The sequence below is a fragment of the Rhinolophus hipposideros genome (genome assembly GCF_964194185.1).
Source record: "Rhinolophus hipposideros genome assembly, chromosome: 14".
Classification (NCBI taxonomy): Eukaryota; Metazoa; Chordata; class Mammalia; order Chiroptera; family Rhinolophidae; genus Rhinolophus; species Rhinolophus hipposideros.
In genome coordinates, this window is record NC_138060.1 from 27,683,668 (window position 1) to 27,707,846 (window position 24,179).

A 24,179-nucleotide genomic window follows, 5' to 3' on the forward strand; every position below is an offset into this window, starting at 1 on the left:
GGTGACAGTTTTCACCAAAGCACCTTGCCTAATTTATTTGGATTTTCCAGTTTTCCTAGATCTCCCCCTCCCCCCGCAACTCCACCTCACCCTTCACACACATGCTTTAAACATTAAGCTAGATGTCCACAACCTACACCAGCAAAATGCTTCACCCAGCCAGCTTGCAAGGGCAGGTAGGAAGACCAGGGGAATTTCATTTTCGCTCATGGTTTTCAACAGGTCAACAAATTATTTTCAGTTATGATCACTTACTTTAGCCATGTAGTTTTATACAGGAACTGCTTGACATAAAACTGACTTAGTTTGATTAACTGGCTGAAAAGAAACTAAACACATATGGCGTGGCAACTTTATGTTGTATTAACTGTAAAGACCAGTACCCACCCCCATTCCAAACTCTAAATTCTACCACCTCATCTGTATGTCACAACAAAGTTAGTTGAAAACCACCCCGTGGGCTGTATTATGGCTTTCAGAGGAACTAAATTATACTACAAGTCTTTGGCATATGTATGGCTAAACATAGCAAGAATCTCATGTATATTGATTTCAAGTTTCTCCTTTGGGAATTTTGCAAACAAAATGATTTATTTAGCCAATTCAAACAAACTATATCAACACACAAAGGCTTGGAGAAAAGGAGAAAATGAAAACATGTAACTCAAAGCCATTTCTGATCCAAAACATTTCACTTGCTCTAGTCATGAATCAGATATGGTCATGTTTTCTGACAAGAGGTTTCACCACTACTTGTTCCCAAGTTAAACACAGCCATAGGAATATCCTGACTGCTGCATGTGCCTGGAAGAGGCTTTGTCAACCCTACAGCTACTGCTAATGGGAGGATTATGTGTAGTCAGACTCGAGAGCACATAAAAACAGATCATTTAGGGCTGTGCCATGCAGTACAGTAGCACCAGCTGTGTCTTTTGAGCATCTGAAATGTGGTTAATATGACTAAGGAACTAAACTTTATTAATTTAAAACTTGGTACTTGATTCAGTTACTGACAAACTTTTAAACATGGTTAAGTATCTTTGGAACAACTTGGTTATGTGAATCTACCTTTTCAAGTGTGTATTTTATGAAATCTAGATACAGATCAAGTATCCATGGTAAAAATTTATGTAAGTAGATACACAGTGGATTTTGCAGACTTGGTGTGTGAAATGTAAAATATTAATATTTTTTGTATACTGATTCAATGTTAAAATGCTATTTTGGATATACTGAATTAAATAAAGTATATAATACAATTAATTTCACTTTTTACATGTGATTCCTAGAAAATTGAAAATGACATAAATGGCTTACATATTCCTACCCGGCAGTGCAGTTTTATAGCTTGGATCCGAAGTCTAAGAACTCTAATGCCATCTGCTGGATACACTCATACAAAACAGGGCCATGCACTTGAACTCGGGCTCTGAAATGGAAGAGAATGTAACTAGGCTCACACAACACTGAATTAAATGTCTGCTGTTATACGGATATTGAGAATAGGTTTATATGGTCTCAGAAACCCTAGAGAAAATCAGACTTAGAGTCATTAGTAGACAGTGACCGTGAGCCAGTGGTGTACGGACTGCTTCACCATCCACCCCTGGCATTCTGGGCAACAAAAGGTTCTCTGGTGGCCTCTTCCATGACCACTGGCTCCCAAACTCATCGGCTTATTGCCGTCTGACTAGTTTTCCTGTCCCTCCTCCACCATTTTCCTTGAGTCCTTTTGCTCTACCTTATAAATACATCCTCTTTCCATCTTTCTCATATTTGGCTACTGTTTTCCTTCTGATTCCATGATATCTAATTTTTTTTTTTAATATTGCAAATTTTTTTGTCTCCTTTTGTCCTATAAGCTGTTTCAGTTAGTTTTGTAATTTTAGTTCTATTAGGTCCTTGATCCATTTTGAGTTTTGTATATGGCATGAGGTATGGATCCAAATTCATTATTTTGCCTGTAGATAGTTGTCCCAGAAACATCTGTTGAAAGATTCTTTCCCCACTGGATGGTTTTGGCACCACTAGTGTCAAAAATTAATTGACAACAGATGTTTGGCTTTATTTCTGGACTCCCAACTCTATTCCATTGATCTGTTTGTTTATCCTTATGTCAGTACCACATTATTTTGATTCTTGTATCTTTGTAGTTAAGTCTTGAAATCAGCAAGTATGGGTCTTCCAACTTTGTACTTTCTCAAGATTGTTTTGGATATTATGGGTTCCTTGCAATCCTACATACATTTTAGAATCATCTCGTCAATTTCTATAAAAAAGGCAGCCAAGTCAGTTGGTTTCAATGTATATTTGTTAAAAGAGGTGTTTGTCTGGTTAGGCTGACAGAATGACCATTAATAGTTCTAGCAACTTTGCCTCAATAAGGAGTTTAGAGGTTAAGTTTGTAGGAATTTGAGATTTTTGTCTAATACTGCTTGATATTGGGGCAACAAGACTGAGAGCAGTGGGTGCTGGAGAAAGCATTAGGTCTGGAGCAAACCTGAGCCTAAACAATCTGTGTTTAAGTCCCAGAACTGCCATTTAAACACATGACCTCAGACAAGTTGTTGACCCTCTCTGTGCTCCAATTTACGATCTATAATGAGAACAGGGGTACCCCCATCACCACCATTGTGCTGTAGGCACAGAAAACATGCTCATCACAGAGCCCAGGAGAGGGTGGGCTCCTTTGGGCACCTGGAGGATCTGCTTGAGTACATTCTTATAGGACTCACTGGCCTGGGAGGCAGGCACGAGCCCTGTGGGCCTCGTGGCCAACTCCTACTGCTTGTCTGCAGCTGTAAAGAGGGCACTGAGGTGTAGCAGGCAGAGGACAGAGGTGGTATCCAGGTACAGGTAGTTTTTCTGGAGCCCTGATCACTCACTTGTTCTTAGGAAAGCGAAGGGACCTACCTGCCCCTCACCCTCACTCCAGCCCAAATCTATCCCAATCAGGTTTCTGAAGTGACTTGGCGCCCAAGAGCGATGAGGGCCTGGAGTGGGAGTAATGGAGATAGGCCAAGCTGCAAAACTAACCCTTCCAGCTAAAGAGCATCTCGCTTTCTGACCAGGCCCAAGAGATCCCACATGTGCTCGTCATTCAATACACACTTACTGAAAGCACGGTGATGATAATCGTCACTTAGGATAGGATGACAATAAACATAAGTGACTTCAACTTCTACCCTTTCTGGATTATCAAGTTCTCCTCTCTGATCTTCCTTATTGTTTTCATGTTATTGCTTAAGAGTCCACCAGTTTCAGGGTCCACTTGGAGACTAGATTACTTTGCCTCCCATACGGTGTCCCTTTGTTTGCCACTGTTTGACAGGCAAAAGTTCCTCCTGATAGATGCTCCCTCAACTGATCTGGAATCTGAATCTTCGGAAAAAAGACATCTACATGCTATTATCTGCAGGAGGAAAGAAATAGAGTTCTCAAATCTAAGTAAGTCGTGGGAGTGGGTATGGAAAAAAAAACAGGATTACAAGCTCCTCGGTGTCAAATGTTAGAGAGTATTTCTACTCTATCACAGCTTACATGGAAATAGAGATGAATATGTTTCCATAGCAATTAGACAGAAATGAACAGCCAAGTGGCCACAGATTTCCCATAGTACCATTCACTTTCTTCCTTGTTGACAAATCCGACCTGTGTCTTCCAGGGAAAGGACAGGAAGAGAAAGTTACAAGTCAGTCCCTAAAGATATTTTCCCCACTCTGGGAGAGGCAGGCACCATCAACAGTACGGACCCAGGTCAGAATGTTTAAGTTCATGTCACTTGTTTATAGTATGATATCATATCATCCAGAGTTTCGAATGTGACCGTGGGGGCTTGTGGTGAGCTGCTGGGAGCAGGAGTGGACGACGTATGTGAACAGCTGGGGTCACGGCTCTGGCCAAGGTACTGCTCTGGGTCTTCCTGTGTGGGTGCAGGTCTGCTCCATGTCTGGCTGCAGAAAGAACCAGTTCTCTTTTGACCCACAAAGTAATCCGACGGTGGGGCAAACTCAGGATCTCTCTCAGCCCGGAGATCTGACTGCCTCTTTGACCAGTACCCAAAGGAAAATTCTAGTAAAAATAAGAAAGAATATCATTAGAACTGACTATTGAATCAGTTGAATCCTTACTGTTATTACTTTTCGGTTATTGTATGTATTTTTTAAAAGCCACCTCACATTCTCTGGAGAACAAGGACAGCAATAACGAAGCCACAATATGAGGCACAGATAATTCCTACAAGAGTATAAGGAACCAGGCTAAAGGTATGACTCCTTCCAGAAAGGCAGAGTTTTGAGGAAGGCTCTGTGGAGGAGGCTGGAAGGCCCTGGAGACAGCCAAAAAGGCACTAAAATTCCATTGGAGAGAGAACTACAGAAAAATTAAACACTCAAGTCCCTTGTTTGACACGATGCTATAGGTCTTCACAGCAAACCCAAATGTTGTCCTTTGAGTTTTAGAAGACAGAAGGAGACTATCCAAATCTAAGTTGGTATTTTACCTCTATTTCTAACAGCCACACTGACCAAAGGCACTCACCTATTTGTGTATCTTTTACTTTAGTTTTGGATCTCATCAGCTCAAACAGCACGAGCTAATGTAGTATTGACACAATCTTTTTCAAAAAGGCATAAAACATAAGTCTTCTTCCAAGGAGAGGCTGCTATGGGCACCATGGAGTATTTACAAAAAAAGATTTTCAGAATATTTGGTACAACCCAATGGAACCATATATGACTCCAGATACACGCTGACACGCACACCATTTCACCTGAACATAAAAGAGGCTGCTAAAAACACAGAATACATTAAAATACTAAACCTTCATAAGATTTTAAAAGTGCGTCCTGAGAAATGGCATTCCAAAGCTGCAAAACCACGAGGGCAGCACGAATTTCAGAAAATTTTCCCCAAGAGCTTCTTAAAAACAAAAACAAAAACAAAAACAAGAAAAAAACCTCATCCTTCCAACACAATGCCTTGTGAACCTTGGTCTTTTGTAATCGCCCTTTCCAGTGCTCCTGTTTACAAACAGCTACTGTCTGGGTGTTGGGAAGAAACAAGTTCAAGGATGTGAAGAATTCCTTAAGACTCAAAGGACCACTAAGACTCACACTTGGATCAGCAGAAGCGGAAAATTCCTGCAGGGCTCATCACTGGACGCTTTTCGCGCCTTGGAGCCCACGCTCCTTACCTTTTCCTCTGTCCCACTCCCGGACGTGCGGCACCCCGGGCCTGGTATCCTTCCTCTCCTGAATGATCACTTCTACTTTGCTGCTCTGGACGGCAATGTGCGGAGCGGGCACAGCCTCTGGTTCTGCTGGCAAAGGCCCAATAACATCTCCATCTGTATTTTGCAAAAGAATAAGACTTCATTATAATAAAGTTTAAAGATACTTAAAAAATTTTTTTTAAATAGAACATGCTAATCCTAAGAGTAGAATAACCAGTACCTACTGAGCACCTATTATGTCCCAGGCAATGGGCTAAGTACTTTATATACAATAGTTCATTTAATTCTGTAACAACCCAAGTAAAGTCAGTATTGGTACCCCCATTTTATCCCCATTTTATAGATGAGAAAAATTAAGCTCTGAAAGGCTGCACAGGTAGAGTGACAAGACCCAGGGCCCAAACCCACGTTGGATGGATTTCTAAGTCTCTGTGTTTCCCCAGACCAATAGTCGAAGGACCAGAAACCCTCCAATTAACTAAAGTAAGGGTCTCAGACAAAGCAAGGGAACTCAGGGTGGCAGCAAGCTGTAGGCTATTCAATTTTGGCCATATTTTAAAAGGAAATGGATTTTTTAAAACACATTGGTGGCAAATGACAGATGTTCAGGAGTAGAACAAAAATAAACAATATGCAAAGTTTAACATGTTACAGGGAGATAGCATGAAACTAAACCGATGATTTTCCAATTCATAAATGTTTCTGGTTTCCGTTCAAAGCTAAACTGAAATTGTGTTCAGAATTAGAAAATAGCCCATGGCTTAGCCCATGGCTTCTGTGAGGACTGGAGAGGCTTTATATGCCCCTAATATCCACACTCCGCTTCTTCCTTTTGGGACCAGAAAGCCCCCCCCCACCCGTTTCAGTTGTATATGTGGCACCTCTCTAGAGATACCATTCTCCAGCCTCCCCTGCATCCGGGGGTGGCCCATGGCTTTGTTCTGGCCAGTGGGACGTAAACACACAGGCTGTGACTTTTGACTCCGCTCTTACCCTTGGCCCCAGTGCTGGATCATGAACAAGCTCTGGGCAGCAAGCTCTGACATGCAGTTGAGAGCAAACCTCTAGGGGATGGCAGTGACAGCAAGACAGGAGGACGCTGGGGACTGGTGGCCATCTGGGGCAGAGCTACCACCTGCCTGGACGCCTACCACCTTTGAAGTGTTAAAAGGAAATGCAGACCTCCCCTGTCTGAGGCAATCTATGTAGAAGTCTCTTTGCCATGGCAATTTAGTCCGGACCAGCATTAACTCATATAGTGAGCTATTTGACCATAACACTTAACAGTGTTTCAAAGTGTTTTAACATTGGTAAGCTGTCCATAATCATATTTGTAAATTCTTTATTTTATTATCTGACTCTGTGAATGTACTTCTTCTTTAAAATAAATTAATATATAATAACCAACAAAAACTGAAGCCACACCAAAAAAATTTGGTTTAAAACATGTACGAACACCACTAAGTCTTACTTACTAAACCATTCAATTCTATGAAGTGACACAATGTACTGTTAATTACCTGATCTATAACCTAAAAATATTCCTTGGAGTGTCATTTCATATCACTTTGACTATAAAAACTGCTCCTGGCAGTACTTCAAAGGTGCTTGCTTAGAGAATAAAACTAAGTGGCTAACTTCCATACTGCCAGTCCTATCACTGAGACATCAATGGAACTCAAATCTTTCCTTTTGAAGTTTAGAAACATGAGTCATGACATACCTCTCTTTTCTTCTTCCGTTCCATCTTCTTTTGATGTTTTCATCTTTTTTTGTCGGAGTTTGGCAAGTCTAGCTTCTAACATAGCCTTTCGCTTTTCCTTTATGTTTTCTCGTTTTGTTCTCTGATCTGTTGTCTGAGAACAGAAAATTAGAAATCTGTTTTAAGTCAAATTCATATTTCTCTTTAAAAGGAAGAAATAATTTTATTTCTAAAAATACACTAATTAATTGATTTCATGCCACCTCTAAGAAGCTATCCTTGAGATCTTCAAAATGAAGACCCATGAAATATTCTTACTTAGCCCTCTGATGTTTTCTGAAGTTCAGAAAGAATTCACAGAGCATCCTGGAAGGCTTAACATTCAAGAAAACCAACCAATTCTGTTCTACTCCTTAATCCCGTAAACAACTTTCTATTTTGTCCCCCAGGCCACTCTAAAAGTACAACAGCTGAAACCAAACTTAAGACATCAACGTTATACAGGTTACTTCTGAACAGCTATCATCTTAAAGTCTGAAACACCAAAATAATATGGCAATTACCTTTATGGAACCTATCACTGCTTTCTGAATGTCAATTTAAATTTCTAATTAATTTTTGAGATTTTTTTTTGCTGTATGTTCCAACAAGAAACCAACTTCTCAAACCCTTCTTAACATAAACTCTGAATTTAATTTGTACCTGCTCACGTAGCATCTCTAAAGTCTTCATTTGTTTGTTTCTTAACTCTTTATCTCGGGCAAAGGCAAAATATCCAACACCAAGTTGCCGGGCCTCTGAAAGAAGTCAAAATTATCCAAAAGATTATAGATTTCCCCGATCAGTAAATTACACTCAGGCCAAATATCCTACAAGAAACTTGGCAAAAAGAAACAGTGATATTTGTCACAGTTGTTTTTTAAGGCATCTACGCAAAAAAACAAGTTAGAAATAGTTTAAATTCTGTTTTCCAAATGATAAACATAACAAAAATTCATTAATTTTTAGACATAGACTATCTTCACTTCTCTTGAGGAACAAACTCTTGGATTAACAGACTCTCTGTTACGAAGATATTCCCAATACGAGTATTTTTTAGGCTACAAAGTGAACAAAAGGGATATTTTCAATTTCCAAAGCAGAATCTTTTATTTCTATGTAAGAACTACTACTTTATGAATAATTCCCTTTATGCTTGCCATTAGTTCAAAATAAAAAAAAAGATTTAAAAGCTGCAAGATGATTATACCATTTTCACGAATGTCTTCATAATGTATGGGCCCCATTGGCCTTTTCAGGGCCTCCCTTTCTTCTTCCTCCCATTGCTGGCGCTGAAGTTCTTTTCTCATATCTTCAGATAGCAAGGTTTTCTCATTAGCAGCACTAACAAAACTGGTGGGAGAACAGAGCAAACACTGTCTTTAGATAAGAGCTGTGAGATAGCAATGCTTCAGTTCAGTCAGATGGATCATGGGTAAGCAATTCCAGTTGATACAGAGGACAGTTTCTTACATAGGTTTCTGACCCTCCATACCATTGGGAAATCGCAAAAAGTATTTTCACCTTTCTCAAATCAAGCAGTTGACTTGTGACATTAGCATAATGGCATCTTGCCCGCACTCAAGACAAACCACTTCCCTTCCTACCCTGGTCCTGGATTGAATAGAGGGAGGCAGCCCAGGCAGGGAGCAAGTGCAGGCCTTCTCTGGATCGGCTCTTGTGCAGGGCAAGGAAAATGCCTCACGCTGAGGCCCAGCCAGTGCCCTGTGTCCTATAGGATGGCTCGGGGCCTCTGCACTTCTTCCTTTGTGCCAAGCGCAGGCCCACTTGAACCTGGAGAACTTGGACAGGATGGACCTTCTCCCAACACTTTCCACACAAAAGCTGTTCTCGATGTGGGGAATTTTATTCCCTGGGATGTCTTAGCAAGTTATCTCTTAGGTGTGTCTTAGGCCACACAGGAAAAACCACCTAATATAAGGTCCTTACTTCAAAATGCACAGATGTATAAAGAAAAAGTAAATAAGCTAACTACCTCCCTGCCTCCACTTGCTGTGGGATAACCAAGTGTACATTCTTAAACACCTTTCTCCACAGATTTGTTGGTTGGTTTAGATTAGGCTTATTCCATATTTGTTACTCTGTAATTAGACATCCTTCCAATTATAGGCATACCTCGCTTTATTGCACTGCACTTTATTGTATTTTGCAGCTATTGGGCTTTTTGGATTTTTTTTAATTGAAGGTTTGTGGCAACCAGTGTACTGGTGTCATTTTTCCAACAGGCTCAAGTGATGGTTGGCATTTTTTAGGAATAAGTCTTTTTTAATTAAGGTACGTACATTGCTTTTTGTAGACATAATACCATTATTACACTTACTAGACTGTAATATAGTGTAAACATAACTTTTTATTAGTTTCAGGTGCACAAGACAAAGTAATACTTAGACATTTATCATTTATATCCCTCACAATGTGAACTTCCCTCCCCCCATCCACTATCTCTCAAAGCCATTACATTTCCACTGTCTCTATTCCTAACGCTGTATTCTGCTTCTTGTAAGTATATACATACATACATATATATACATATATATAAACTTGTAGCTGATATTCATTATTGTTCAGCGTCAGGTATTCAGTGCAGTGATCAGGCATCTACAATCATCCCTGAGGTGGTCTCTCAAATGGGACACTAAATATAACTTCTATATGCATTGGCAAACCATAAAATTCATGTGACTCGCTGTCTTGTGATATTTGCTTTATGGCGGTGGCCTGGAACTGAACCCACAGTATCTCTGTGGTGTGCCTGTAAATAGAGCTCTAACTCATCCTTCAGTAGCTACATAATATGGGTCATCCGTTCAGGTTGTTCCCTGAGTGTGGATTACGTGAAAAAGTGCTTCAGCAAATATTCTTACACATTAAAAAAACATCTCCTTACTGAAGCACCAAAGATAATTAACTGAAAACAGCCTCACCCACAAAACTATCCCAGTGTCTGCATTTCAGACCTGGGCAAAGCTTTGCGTATAACACACTTACAGTCTCCCCTGAAGATTTTTATCCATCTCCAGCAGATGCGGCAAATCCTTTTTCATGCAGCGCCGGGATCGCCCTAAAGAATCCACGTAATCCACCCTGAAATAAAGAATGTGAAGAAGGCTTTATACACGACATATGGTTCCCTAAGTTAGGGAGTTGGCGCGCAGTAAAAAACTTAATGTAGGCCTCACTACCAAAACACCCCTCAACCTGAGAGACCACTGATAAGAACATGCTTTTTAAGTTACAAGTTGACACACGATAAATACATTGTGCCCTTTATTAAATCTTAGTTTTAGAAACTGTAGAAAATGATTGATCATGTGCATTTCTGATTTCAAAGAGAAATACCTGTACAGACCTTTGCTGCAATATCTCAAAATTTATTTTAACCTGGTTTAGACAATTCAAAATATTTTATTAGCATCATAATAACATTGCTTTGGACCAGACTCTCAACTTATTTCCTAAGGCTTCCCAAATCTGATATTTTATTTTTTCCTTTATTTCTTCTAATTGGTAAAATTCTTCCCAATGAATTAGAAATTTATTTCTTAATATAAGTCATGGTATTTTGGGGATTCTTTTTAACTAGGAGGAAGCTATGTAACACACTTTTTGTAAAACAAAAGCACCTCACCAGCAGGCCAGCCTGCTTTTACCCTTAGTTCCTCTTTCCTAATCTTGCCGAAACTAGTTAGAGGAGTCAGGCAGACAGCAAAGCAAATGAAATACTTTGATGTCTCACAACAGGAAATAAGGGCAGATTTTCATGGAAAACATTTCATTTGCCTTATGATGCAACAGATTTTTTTTTCTTTTCTTTTTCTTTTCTTTTTTTTTTTTTTAAATTATGGGCAGGGAGTTTCACACAGCCTTTAGCAGGGTGCTGAAAACACAAAAAGGGACCAGTAGTGCTGGTGGACCAACTCTGTCAGATTCCCACGCATATATATGGCTGTGCTTTTGGGGCAATTTCTTTCCTCTCACACATGCTGATTCCAACTTCAGCCCATGATTTAAAACCTGAATGGGAATCCATTGCTATAGTCCTAAAGCTGGTTACCACAAGAAATAAAACCTCCAACCGAAGAAAGCAGTTTCCTCCTTCTTTTTCTTCGTCTTTTTTTAATGAAAGGAGAAAGAAAACCATCTAGCCAGATGGTCTGAGTAATTATGTGCAATATTTTTGCAGAAAGATTTTCCACCACCTGGAATTTAACTACAGAAAGGATTTTATAAGCAGTTACAATTCTAGAGCCTAATTTAAAAACAAAAGAAGTGTCAGAACTGCTTGCAGTGTGTCTTCCTTCACCATATGGGGCATGCGCCACCTTCAATTGCCCTCCAAACTCTTCAAATCACTGACAAACTGCTTGTAATCATAAAGTATTAATAAGAAAGAAAAAAAGACATTAAACCTTTCAAAGGAGATGAGATTTCTGCTATGAAAAGCAATCACAGGCTTTGCTATTTCTAGAGGCCTCCAAAACATACAGATCCCATCAAAAGAGAAATGGCAAGACAGTAGTCAGCAAGTGCTCTATGTAATGAGCCATCACTGAGCAAGCACTCAGTGATGCAAAGACTTGAGGTACCAGAGAAACACCAGAGGGCTCAGTCGTGCCATCTTCAAAGGGCTCTGGGGGAAGTTAAGGGATACGCCCATGAAATGCTTACTAACAGCAGGCAGGATATTAAAAGTACCAAAAGTTTGCCTCAAATTTCTTCCTGTTAATGAAACTAGTTATGTGTCAATAATAAAGAAAAGGTAAGACCCAAAGGAGCAGGAAGTACTACCAGAGTTCAGACGAGGGAGAAATCACTTACAATGAAGCAGCATTCACAGAAGAGACTGAATGCTCTGGGCTTCTCTTTTAGTTGCTTAGCAAACATGCAGCCAGATGTAAGTTTTTAGAAGGTAGGTAAGAAGACATCTGTTCTATCCCAAGGCGAATGTTTTACCTGGACCAATGTGAACACCCTCAGGGGTAAGAAGACGCACATCCTCTGCGCTCCACAGCAGCAGGGTCTGCTCTCTTCTGCTCATAAAGGATTCCTGCCCAAAGGGCCCAAGGCTGACAAAAGTCAACAAATGCTGCAAACGATCCTAAACAGTTCCTGACCAAAACCCCACGAGGAGGAGGAGACCTGAATCTTGAAAAGAAGACAGGTGGGCTCTGCCCAGGCAGGAGGGTGGGCAGGCAGTTACTCCCAGGACATTTTCATAGCATCAGGGCATCTCTGCCCAATTTTAAGCACGTATGAACAAGTTTCTCAACAATGTCTTAAGTAGAGGAAATGATTAGAATGGAATTTGTATTCTGGTCTCTACATATTGACACACTGGTCTCTTTGTAAGGAAAAGACTACCTTGGTTTCCCCATCATTCACCTACATGTAGGTAAAATTCAGAATAATTTCAGTAATAAAAGATTTACAAAATGTCTGCTTATACTCCACAGGTGGCAGTTTCTTGGGTATCCTAGCTACTCTTACTTCCTGTAGGGAGTCTAAGGTAAACCATCAGGGTAGGGACTGCCATCCCTGCCTTATAGGTGAAGAAACTGAGCCTGGGAGAGGTGAGAACTTGACCAAGGTCACATCATTGCCAGGGCAGTTGGAACTAGTGCTGTCCAGGTCCAAGGTCTATGATGCCTACTAGACTATACGTACTGCCAAACAATGTCACAGCCAGAGTAAGGCTTACTGGAACCAGAGATCGCCAACTACCTAGCCAACGGCTCTCCATGACGTCTGAATAAAGACATGGGTGAGGCAGCAGCCCAGGTAACAAAGGAACATGCTCTGCTTAAACAACTCTTTCACGTCAATACCTCCTGAGCCTGGCACAGTGTGTGGCACATGGCAAGAGCCCAGTCTTTATTTGTAATTATGTCTTCACTGGTGCTACTGTTTCTACATCGGTAAATCAAATCTTACTTAAAGTGGAGTCTCAAAAGACAGAAAACAGAGGAAGAATAAAGAGAAATGGTTTGAGATAATAACCAAACAAAATCATTCTCAAAAAGTAAACACAAGTCTGACGAGGTTAGTATGATCAAATCATGTAGTATCACCAACCATTCTTCACTGGGATCCTGGGGAGGAGGTATATCTTTGTCAGAAATATTTTCGTCATCGTCTCTTTCTGCTGCCTTTATAGAATCTCTACTGGCACCAAACGCCTCCATTTCTTTGTGTTTGTCTATGAGCTTCTGTGTGAAATCCACAAGGTACACATCCTCCACTTCTTCATCTAGGACATAAAAACCAATTGTCAGAGTCTTGACATCAAAGAAGAATTGATACGAAGCAGTCACATTCGTCGCTGGGTGGCTCCAAGCCCCTGACAGTTCACTAGTTGATGCTTCCACCCTCTGAACACAGGGTGGAGCCATCGGGAGACCTGAGCGGGAAGCTGTAAAGAGACCATCGGAAACACACACCACGCAAAAAATCTTTAAAAAGCCTAGTTGTCTGCTGCCTTGTCAAATATACAGCGTAAGCAATACTGTCTCAGAATGTAATTTTAGAAAATAAAACCATTTGATTTCAAGAGACTCATACAGCCAATTATATAAACAGAAGCAGAACTACATTTCTCTTTGTCATCAGACCAGGACAATAGAGCTGGATTATTATAGGTGACACACCTCTCTAAGAGGATAGGCTGCATCACTTAATCCTGATTACATTATTGTGGTATGGTTAAGTGTTTTAAGGGTCATAATATAGGTAAAAGAAGTCATTTCAATTCTTTTCAATCCAATGAACACCACTTTTAGGCAAGACAGGGTGCCAGGATCTGGAAGACATACAGAGATGTGTAAGATGCTATTTGCCCTCAGGGCTTATGTTCTATTTAAGCTAAAACATAGCAATCCATGACTTCAATTTAACTTAACCCAGTATACTGGTGTATTTGCAAATAATGTTTACATGAAGTTTCACTATGCAGGATTTAAGATACAGTCTTGAGTCTTTTTCTCTGAGATGGAAGATATTAGGGTCCCTATTACCGGGTGCTGGTGTTACTCCACCGTACAGTGGAGAAAAATTGAATCTCCAAAACTTAATTTTGCCAAACATGCAAGTCCAATATGCCTATCGGGAGGTGGGCCTGCAATTTGCACAGAACCAAATCTCCGCATCTATAGGCAAACTCCTTTGGACCTCATTTCTCTATTAACAAGAAAAGTAAAGCCTGAATTTTTTTTTTAAATAAAGTCTTTCCCAAACAATAATTTTTTAAAAAAGTCACAAAATATCTCCAGTGGAAAAGAGATGTCCTTTCCCAGAGCTGAGTTACCAGCCCACATAACAGTGAGGCCTCCTCGTTGGCCACTTTGTGGCTTCCTCAGAGGGAAGGCAATGCCTCTCCAACAGCCCCCAGCTTTGAGAATACCTGATCTTCCCAAGCTGGGCCCCCTGCCACGCAGGGAACACACTCCTGCTGTCTGAGAAGAGGGAGCTGGCTTTGGTGGGCAGCCCGTGACTGGGGTCCCGCCTGCCTCTCTCCTGCTGCCCCACTTCCCAGCCCCTCGGGGCTCCGCCACCTCTGGCCCTCTGGTCCCCTGTTGATCTGCTCTCACCAATCTCCCCCTGCAGAATCCCTTTCTCTAGCTCTCCAAAGCCTTTAAGATGCATATCAGAGCCCGTCTTCTTTCTGAAGACTTCCACATATGCCTTTGGGCAATGAAATACACACTGCTTTATAAAAGCTCTCCTACTATTGTCTAACTATAGGTTGGATTTTCTTTTTCTGGGGAGTATGAGAAAACGGGGATCTTTTTTTATTATTTTAAAAACAATTATAAGCACATCACAGAAATAATAGAAAATAGAGAAAAATAGGGAAACAGGAAACTTAACTCTAGCACCCTTGTATAACCATAATTCCTCCCAGTTTTTTAACACAGCTGTAATTGTTCACAATTGTGGCCTATTTAGACCTTGTTTTCTAACTTTGCTTTGTTCTGTGCCATGTCCCTCCACTGGTGACACCCCATGCCTTGAGGGCAGGGGCAGAGGATGTGGCTTATATTGTACTTGTTTGTCCCCGCACAGCACCGAACATGTGCCTGGGACCCACTGGGCAACTGGAAAACTACTGATGATTTTATCTCTGTAACAGAAAATAATCAACTTGATTTTTAAAATTTCTCCCTACTTTTACAGTTATTAATGAATAATGAAATATCATAGGGCTGTATAAATTACAGAAAATACAGAGGTATAAATAAATTATTGTTATTTACCTATAAAGTCTCCTTTAGTCATTTTTTCATACAATTTAGCTTTTTCTTCCAATTTCTCCCTAGGAAAAAACAAGACAAGTATTAGAAATGTTGTAGAACTGCCACCCCTGGTAAGGCTGCCCTACCTTCGGCCTCACTGCTACAGCCTGCACAAGAGGCCCAGCTTTACAACCAGGCAGCCATAACCAGAACTGACTTCCCCTCTCTGAGGGGACCCTTAGACCAGCCACATTTGCTTTGCCATCAAAACGTAAGCCCATGTTTCTCTTACTCATGATGTATTCCAGTGCCTAAAACAATACCTGGCACATAATAGGTGCTCAATCAGTATTTGATGAATGAATAAATGAACGAATTACGATTCTAACTTAGTTTAAATGCCAAATGCATTTAAACTTAAATTAAATACCACAAAAAAAGAGAGATGTCTAAACAAAAACATTTTCTATCTGCAACCTTCCAAGTAGATCACCAAATTCGATGCAAACCCTTTGTATTACTGTTTTCATACAAGGGACCTGGTCATCCACAGCTTAGCAGGCTTTTCTCTAAAGAAGCTACAGATCAACTTCTTATAAATCTGTTAAAAAGGTGGCAATATGTGTTTTATACAGAACATGAATAATTTATTCATGACACACAGCTAATAAAAAACAAACATCAACCCTAATATTTCAATACAGCAGCCCCTCTGTTCACATTAATTCTGGTGACATTTATTATTTAGTGGGCCCAGACCCACTTAAGGTAAGATGGCTGGCAATTCTTTATTCTAGCAACACTTTATCCTAGAAATAATGGGAAAGAGCTCCAAAGAGGTCATCTGAGCTTTCACTTGTAAAGGATCATACTTAATATTAATGGAAAATTTCATTTCTAATGGCATCCAAAAGCAATAAAGCCCCTTGATCACATGGCTGTGTGTGCTGAAAAAAGTAACTTAACTTCTCTTGTACCTCAATTTCCACCTCCATAGATGAAAAAACAGGACTGCCTCTTAGGGTTGCAATGATGATTAATTAGATAACACACGTAAAGCATCAGGGTGTCATCTTTATCTTCATCATCTATGTCAGAAAGATTCCGCTTCCATTTTACACATTCATTCAGCAAGTACTGACTACATGCGTCCTCTATGCCAAGCACTGTTTTAGGTGCTGAGGACTCAGCAGTGAACAAGACAGACCCAGCTCTCATGACGTTTACATTTTAGGGGGAAAAATAAATAAATCAATGAAAAAGAGAATTTCAGACCGTAAACAAGTGCTGTGGAGGGGAGGAAGTAAAAGCAGGTTTCACCAAGGGAGGCTCTTTGTCATGCACTGAGTGCTCAACTTGTAAGAGGTTAAGTTACTCTATTTTGGAGGGAGCTTAACGTAACAAGTTGTCATCACAGAATCTTATTGTCTTAGTGAAAATAAAACTTTAAAAAATTTAAATAACCAAACACACTTCCAGGACAGAGTAACTGGGCAGAACACTACATCAGATAGGGCAGTTAGGGGAAACTTTTCTGAAGGCGGCATTTGAGCAAAGACTTGTACAGCAAGAAGAAGCCAATCATGGGAGGATCAGGGGGCAGAAAGCAAGTCAAGTGAGAGTGAGCTTCACATGATCAAAGAGAGACCAGTATGGTAGAGGGTGTTGAGAAAGGACAGAGTGATACAAAATAAAGACAGAGACAGGCAGGGACAAGAGCACATGGAAAAGGGTAAGAAGTCTAAATGCAGTGTTGACAGGAAGAAGACAGTTTTAAGATGGCAGGAAGAAAATACAAATGAATAATGGAGATCAAGGAAGATGTAAGAGAAATGGCCACTGGATTTAGATGAGGAAGTCACTGGTGACTTAAAGAACAATTTCTTTAGTCTTGAGTAAGAAAGATGGAATTCAGAGGGCAAGTGTATGGGACACTTATCTGGAACCCACTATGTACCAGATACGACGTCTCTCCTTTAATCCCCTAAAAGGCTTCTTGAACTACGTACTAACCACCTCACTTCATAGATAAAGAGAATCTTAATGGACAAGCAACTTCTTGAAGGCCTTACACCCTCATGGAACCGTCTGTCTGTATTGAGCTTTGGAGAGACGCAGAAGTCCTACAGATTATGGACAGACTTGACTCCTCACAAGCACAGCGAAACCAAAGTAATACATAAAAAGTTACTAGACAGAAAAATCACAGCAAAGTACCAAGCAAAACTCTGTTATACAGAGTAAGTAATAAAAGAGTATGCCCATAGACAACATCATACTCAGTGGTGAAAAGCTAAAAGCTTTCCATTGAAATCAAGAACAACACAAGGATACCCACTCTTGCCACTTTTATTCAACATAGCATTGGAAGTCCTAGCCAGAGTAATTAGGTAAGAAAAGAAATAAAAAATATCCAAGTCAGAAAGAAGAAGTAAAACTGTCACTATTTGCAGATGACGTGATATACCAAGTGTGATCAAACAATACAGTGACTGCTTAAATAAAAACAATGATTATTACGGTAAGACACATTGACATTAATCCCCACCTCTTGCTTCAAACACACTTATCCCATCGTTCTTGCCACTTTCTGAAGCAGTTCTGGAAGTCCTCTTTCGTGTTTTTAGTTGCGCTGTTGAGGCTGCCTTGATATCCTGAATCGATTCAAGACATTTACCTTTTATGGTCATTTTGACTTTGGAGAGGAGCCAGAAGTCGCACGGTGCCAGATCCAGTGAATAAGGTGGATGAGGACACACCGTAATGTTCTGATTTGACAGAAACTGCCATGTACCAGAAGCGACGTGTTACAGGGAGCCTTTCCGTTGTGATCAACAAATACAGTGAATGCTGCTGCCGAGTGCCATCCAGCAGAAAGGCAGAGATCTTCAATACGGGAAGCTGCCCATCAAACCTTAATAACAGTGTGTGACAAGTGTCAACTTGTTTGGTGCAGTCAGTGGAGTGTGAGCTATGGTTGAAAGGAAGTATGTTTTAAAGTGTGCTGTAAATAATCCTCCATCATGATAATGCTCCATGTCACACATCACTTCTGGTATATGGCAATTTCTGTCAAAAACATGATGGTGTGTCCTCATCCACCTTATTCACCACATCTGGCACCGTCTGACTTCTGGCTCTTCCCCAAAGTCAAAATGATTCAGGACATTGAGGCAGCTACGACAGCACAACTAAAGACACTCATGAAAGAGGACTTAGAGAACTGCTTCAGAAAGTGGCAAGAATGATGGGATAAGCGTGCTTGAAGCGAGGGGGAATATTTTTAGGGGGATTAATGGCATTGTGTCTTTTACTGTAATAAAGTTTTTTTTTTAATTTAAACATTTTTTATTTAAACATTCACCGTTTTGTTTAATCACATTTCATATACAGAAAACTCTAAAGACTCCACCAAACTGTTAGAATAAACAAATTCAGTAAAATTACAAGACATAAAGTCAATACACAAAAATCTGTTACATTTCTATACACTAATAACAAACTATCAGAAAGAGAAGTTAAGAAAACAGCCCCATTTATAATTGCATTAAAAAGAGTAAAATACCAGGGAAAAAACTTTAAAAAGGAGGTGAAAGACCTATACACTAAAAACTATAAGACACATGAAAGAAATTAAAGAAGATACAAATAAACGAAAAGATACTCTATGCTCATGGATTAGAAGAATTAATATTGTTAAAATGTCATATGACCCAAAGTAATCTAAAGATCCAATGCAACACCTGTTAGAATTCCAATGGTATTTTTCACAGAAATAAAACAATCAATGGCATAAGAGACAACAAAAAGGCAAGGAAAGTGTTCTAAATTAAAAGAAACTAAAGAGATATGACAACTAAATGCAATGTGTAATCTCCGACTGAATCCTGGGTTAAATTTAAAAAACACACAAAACTTTAAAGGACATAATTGTACTAAGATAATTGGTAAAATTTGAAAATGGACCATATAATAGATGATACTATTTTATAAATGTTAAATTTCTTGGGTATTGTGATTATGTAGGAAAATGTCCTTGTTCTTAGAAGATATATGCCAAGATATTTACAGGTAAAGTATCATGATATTTAACAAAGTTTCTCTACATAGGTGTGTACACATGTGAGACAGGAAGGGGAGAGAGAATGGAAAAGTGAGACAGAAGAGAGGGCAAATGTGGAAAGATGTTAACTTGCGAACTTAGGTGAAAAGTATTAAAATATTCTTTCTACTCTTCTTTCAATTATTCTGTTGATTTGAAGTTTTTCATATTAAAAAGTTGGGGGGAAAATTTAATTTCTAAATGCTAATGTCATACCACCTAGCCCAGAACTACACTGCCATGGGGATGCTTCTTAAACACTTGTTGACAATCGTTAACGTCTAAAAGAGGCTCAATGTGGGACGCTTTCATCTTTCAAACTGAGGCTATGTCTTTTCTTCTTTCAAGACTACAAATACATCTGGAAATTCTATTATTTTTAAAGTACTTTTATATTTATAGAGTATTTGGCTACAAGAATGATAAAAATTGAAACTGTAAATCCAAAAAAGAGTAAAGGATGCACTTTCATTTCCTTGCTGGGGTAGCCTCAGTGGTAACACTCATCAGAGTTCAAGTTTACCTTGCTTTGTCTAAAGTCTTCTGTTCCTCAATCTTCTGTTCGGCATCCTTCTCAGCTCGATTTGAAACTCCTGCATTCTGTTTGCTCCAGATACTTGATTTCTGGAGAATAATTTAAAAAGACAAAACAGAACCGCCAAATATGATTGTAAAACATTTCTACTTGTACAGCAGAAAAAAAGAAGAGAGAGACCATTAGATGTTATGAATCCATGGTGATTAGATCTTCTGACAGCCTACTTACATCCTGCAAGTAAAGTGTACATGGCAAACCTAGAACTGGGAAAAAAAAAAAAAAAAAAAGCCCTAAACTGTATAAAGAATTTCTTTATACAACTGCATAGTGTTAATTCTCTATCTTTTATCTCCTGAACAATTACCTAACTCAAGACTCTAATGAAAATGTATGTATTACAAAGAATTAGTAATACAAATAGTAGATACATTACCTATAAAATTGGAAAACCATTCACAACTTTTAAAGACCTTGATATTTTTTCTATATTTCTATACTATATATGTCTGTTTAGATTTAAAACATCTAGATTTAAAACATCTAGATAATCTTACATTAGAATGCAACAGACCACTTATTAATAACGTTCTTTTCCAAAAAGAAGTACAAAAGAATTAGAGCATTAAAATGTGCTTTTAAATAATCTTACTAATTTCAATTTTAATATTTAAGACATTTCACATAGATGTTCAAATACAAGGCAGAGATTTTTCCTTAATATTTATATATAGCAGACACCACAGACACTTTCCAAAAACTTAAGTATGGCATAATTCCCCATGTTTGAAATCAATGGAGATAATTAGATCTTATTTTTACCTTGTTAGTTGTTTTTGGTTTTCCCAAAACTCCAGAATCTTTTAGAAGTTTTTCTTGTTTGAATTCTTCTTGTTTTCGGAAGAGTTCAGCCTTAAGGTCTACCAACTAGAATAAAACCAATAAACAAACAGAAACATTTAATTCTATGAGTGATTGGATTTCTAAGTTATTGTAATCCTCAAAGCAAGATTTCAAGTTCCTATAAATGCACAAAAATGGATACAAAATTAAATGCTTACATGTAGAACCCAATACAAAATAAAACCAAGTCATATTTCATCCCAGCTCTGTTGGAAATGTATTTCTACTCTAACTTTCAATACTCAAAGGCTTTCCTCTGGGCAAAGAGTGATAAAGCAAAGTAAATGAAGTCTGCATCTTTTATATTATTTGGAGGAGGGCGCAGCTCACAGTGGCCCATGTGGGGATCAAATCAGCAACCTTGGTGTTATTAGCCCCACGCTCTAACCAACTGAGCTAACCAGCCACCCTAAAGTCTGCATCTTTTAGATTCAAGTTCAACTAACATTATTAAACACCTTCTTTCTGATTGGCACTGTTCTTGGCTTTTTCATAAAGTATAACCTCACTTAATCATCAAAATTTATTACTTCTACAGGGAAATGTCTGTGTTTAGCAACTATCTGAGTACACAGTATGTGCCTGGACCTTAACACTGAAGAACAAGATAGAAACATGAATTCGACATAACTCTTGCCTCAAGTGGAGCCTACAATCTAATAAGAAAGATAACTTACAATACCAGTAAGAAGCAACAAATGCTTTAAGAACGAAAGAAAGTAGCAGAAAAGTTTGGGTAAGGGAGCATTCCTTCTGTCCAGAGCCATCACAAGCAGCTTTGAGCTGAATTTAAAAAATAGGCAGCTTTCAACAACCAGAAATAAAGTGGACTGAGTGAATAAGAATGATTCCAAGTTCGCCTTAGTATGTTTTAAAGTTTAACTCATCACAGGGCTATAAAATGGGAAAGGCCGGGACAAGGGGAACAGGACAAATGAGTGAATACCCATTGCTAGCCCCCAGCTGTATCAGTCAGCAGTGTGGACTCTGTAAAAACGGATATAATGACAGTTTATTTTTTAAGGATCAGGCACAGCTGCTTATACACATGCGCATTTGTAAATTGTAACTTATACAGCCCAGCATCACGGACTGACTTTTAAGGGAAATCAAAATGACTGAGTTCAATGATTTTTATTTTGGAAGCAATCAATTTAAAAATAGCCTTAGCAGGAATTTTAACAATGCAAAGGGTCGTTCATCCCAGGACCTAATATTCTAAAATTTAAAAAACAAATTAAAAACTTCCACCTTTTCTTATAAGCTCTCTTAACCACATCAATTTTCTAGCCACATATTTTCCTATTCTGCAATTACTTTTGAATTTTAAAAGGAAGATGCTCAGAAAACTGTCAATTCCCATTTATGATCATTGCTAATTTTAACCTGTCAGGATAGGAAAACTTTAATATGTGTAGCTTTTTGGTTCCTAATCCTCAGACATAACAACTAATGCCAATTTTCAGTATTGGACAAGGGGCTCAAATATTGGGACACTCAGATATTTTCCTTTGTACTCCCCTCGCATCTTAATCCTCTGCAGTAGAGTCAAGATTAAATCAAAGGTTAGGCAATTTGCTCTGATGCAATAGAAAAGGCAACAGCTTTGGAGTCGACCAGACAGAGTGAGCCAGTTCTCTCTCTGAGATTTCTGCATGTAAGCTGGGAAAAGCCACTTCCTTTTACTGAGCATCAGTCTCATCATCTGTAAAACGGGGATATTAGTAGCACCGCCCTCCTCAAGCAGTTGGGAGGAGTCAATAAGATAGTGCATGTAAAGTGCTGGCACAAATAAGTACTCCGAACAGGTTTTCTTCCTAGAAGTAGCTGACTTTTAAGAAGCCGCTTCCATCGTGTCAGACCTCGCAGCTCCCAGGCACCGCATCCTAGGGGAGCCTTGACAACTGTTTGGTTCCTGGGTGGGGACGCTGGGCGATCTCGGATCCCGGGGAATGAGTCACACTCCCTGAAGTTCTGGAAGGACCTTCCTGGTCTCTGGATTGGAGAACCGGGAAGGGGATGCGAATGCACAGCAAGCACAGGCCGGCCTTCCTCCCCGACCGCGAGGGAGACCCGGCGGGCAAGGAGGGCGGGCCGGGTTGTCTCAGAGAGAGACGGGGAGATTCCTTAACGGGGAAAGACACGGTTCCGGTGCGTGTGCGAGGAGGGGAGCCAGGTCCGGATTCCTGCTTGAAGGGAGGCCAGTTCTGGGACCCCGAATTAAGAAACAAACTAGGTCGAGATTCTTGGCTGGTAGGGGCGGGAAGAACTCGGAGCCCACAGCATCATCTATACTCGCACTCACCGAAGAGGCCGTGACTTCCAAAGGCTTTTTCCTCCGGTCCATGGTCGCGCCCGAAGGTCCCGGGTGGAAGTGAACACTTCAAGGTTCCCCGCAGGCCTCCAACGCCTGCTTCCGGCGCAACCGGAAGTATCTGTTCAGATAGCGACGCTGAGTTTGAGACGCTTGCGCCATCTTGAGATGGTCATAATGTAGTGCAAATGCGTCCGCCACCATTTTGAGAAGGTCATCGGTGACCAGGGTTGACGCTAACTGCTAAGGCCATCTTGAAGAGGGCAGATGAAAATGGCCAGTGTTGATGCCATCTTTAGAAGGTCGCATATGTCTTACAGTGCGATAGGCGCCATCTTGAGAGGGACGGATTGGGTGTGGACTATGGCGCCATCTTGGGGAGGACGGAAAGAAAATCCCATAGTGGGGAAAAAAGATGAAGTGGGAAGAGGTAAATCATTTGAGGACCTGCTGTATGTCCGGCACTGTCTGATAATTTTTGCCCGTTGATGTATTTAATTCTTACAAAAGTCATATGAGATAAGGATTATTATATTAATCTTAGTAGAAATAATAACAGCTAACGTTAATATGCTCTGTGCCACGTTACGTACTTCGCCTAATAAGAATATGAACTCCAGAAGCCAACTTCCTTTGTTGGAATTGCTCCGTCACCACTTATTGGCTATGTGAGCATGGGAAAGTTACTTAACTTCTCTGCCTCAGTTTCCAAATGGGAATAAAACAGTATTTAGGGCAGACGGGTGGCTCAGTTGGTTGGAGCGCGTCCTCTCAACCACAAGGTTGCGGGTTGGACTCCTCGACTCCCACAAGGGATGGTGGGCTCCGTCCCCTGCAACTAACAAGGGCAACTGGACCTGGAGCTGAGCTGCGCCCTCCACAACTAAGACTGAAACCAGGACAACAACTTGACTTGGAAAAAAGTCCTGGAAGTACACACTGTTCCCCAATAAAGTCCTGTTCCCCTTCCCCAATAAAAACTCTTTAAAAAGAAAAAAAAGAAACAGTATTTACTTCATGGGGTTTAATGAGTTAAATGAGCTAGTCTTGATAAAAATATTAATGATTGTGGTAGACTGACGACCCCCTCCAAAGATGTCCA

General features: G+C 40.0%; 1 protein-coding gene across 1 annotated transcript; it reads right to left on the reverse strand.

The window, feature by feature from the left end:
* Positions 1-582: 582 nt before the first annotated feature.
* Positions 583-23,186, reverse strand: CCDC174 (coiled-coil domain containing 174). The gene is made up of 11 exons (XM_081071670.1): positions 23,069-23,186; positions 20,683-20,787; positions 19,849-19,949; positions 15,245-15,303; positions 13,068-13,242; positions 9,984-10,079; positions 8,185-8,327; positions 7,638-7,732; positions 6,957-7,089; positions 5,195-5,347; positions 583-4,071 (listed from the first exon to the last, which is right to left on the reverse strand). The coding sequence occupies exons 1-11, from the start codon at positions 23,108-23,110 to the stop codon at positions 3,773-3,775; spliced, it is 1,401 nt and encodes a 466-aa protein (XP_080927796.1). The 5' UTR covers positions 23,111-23,186; the 3' UTR covers positions 583-3,772.
* Positions 23,187-24,179: the final 993 nt, after the last annotated feature.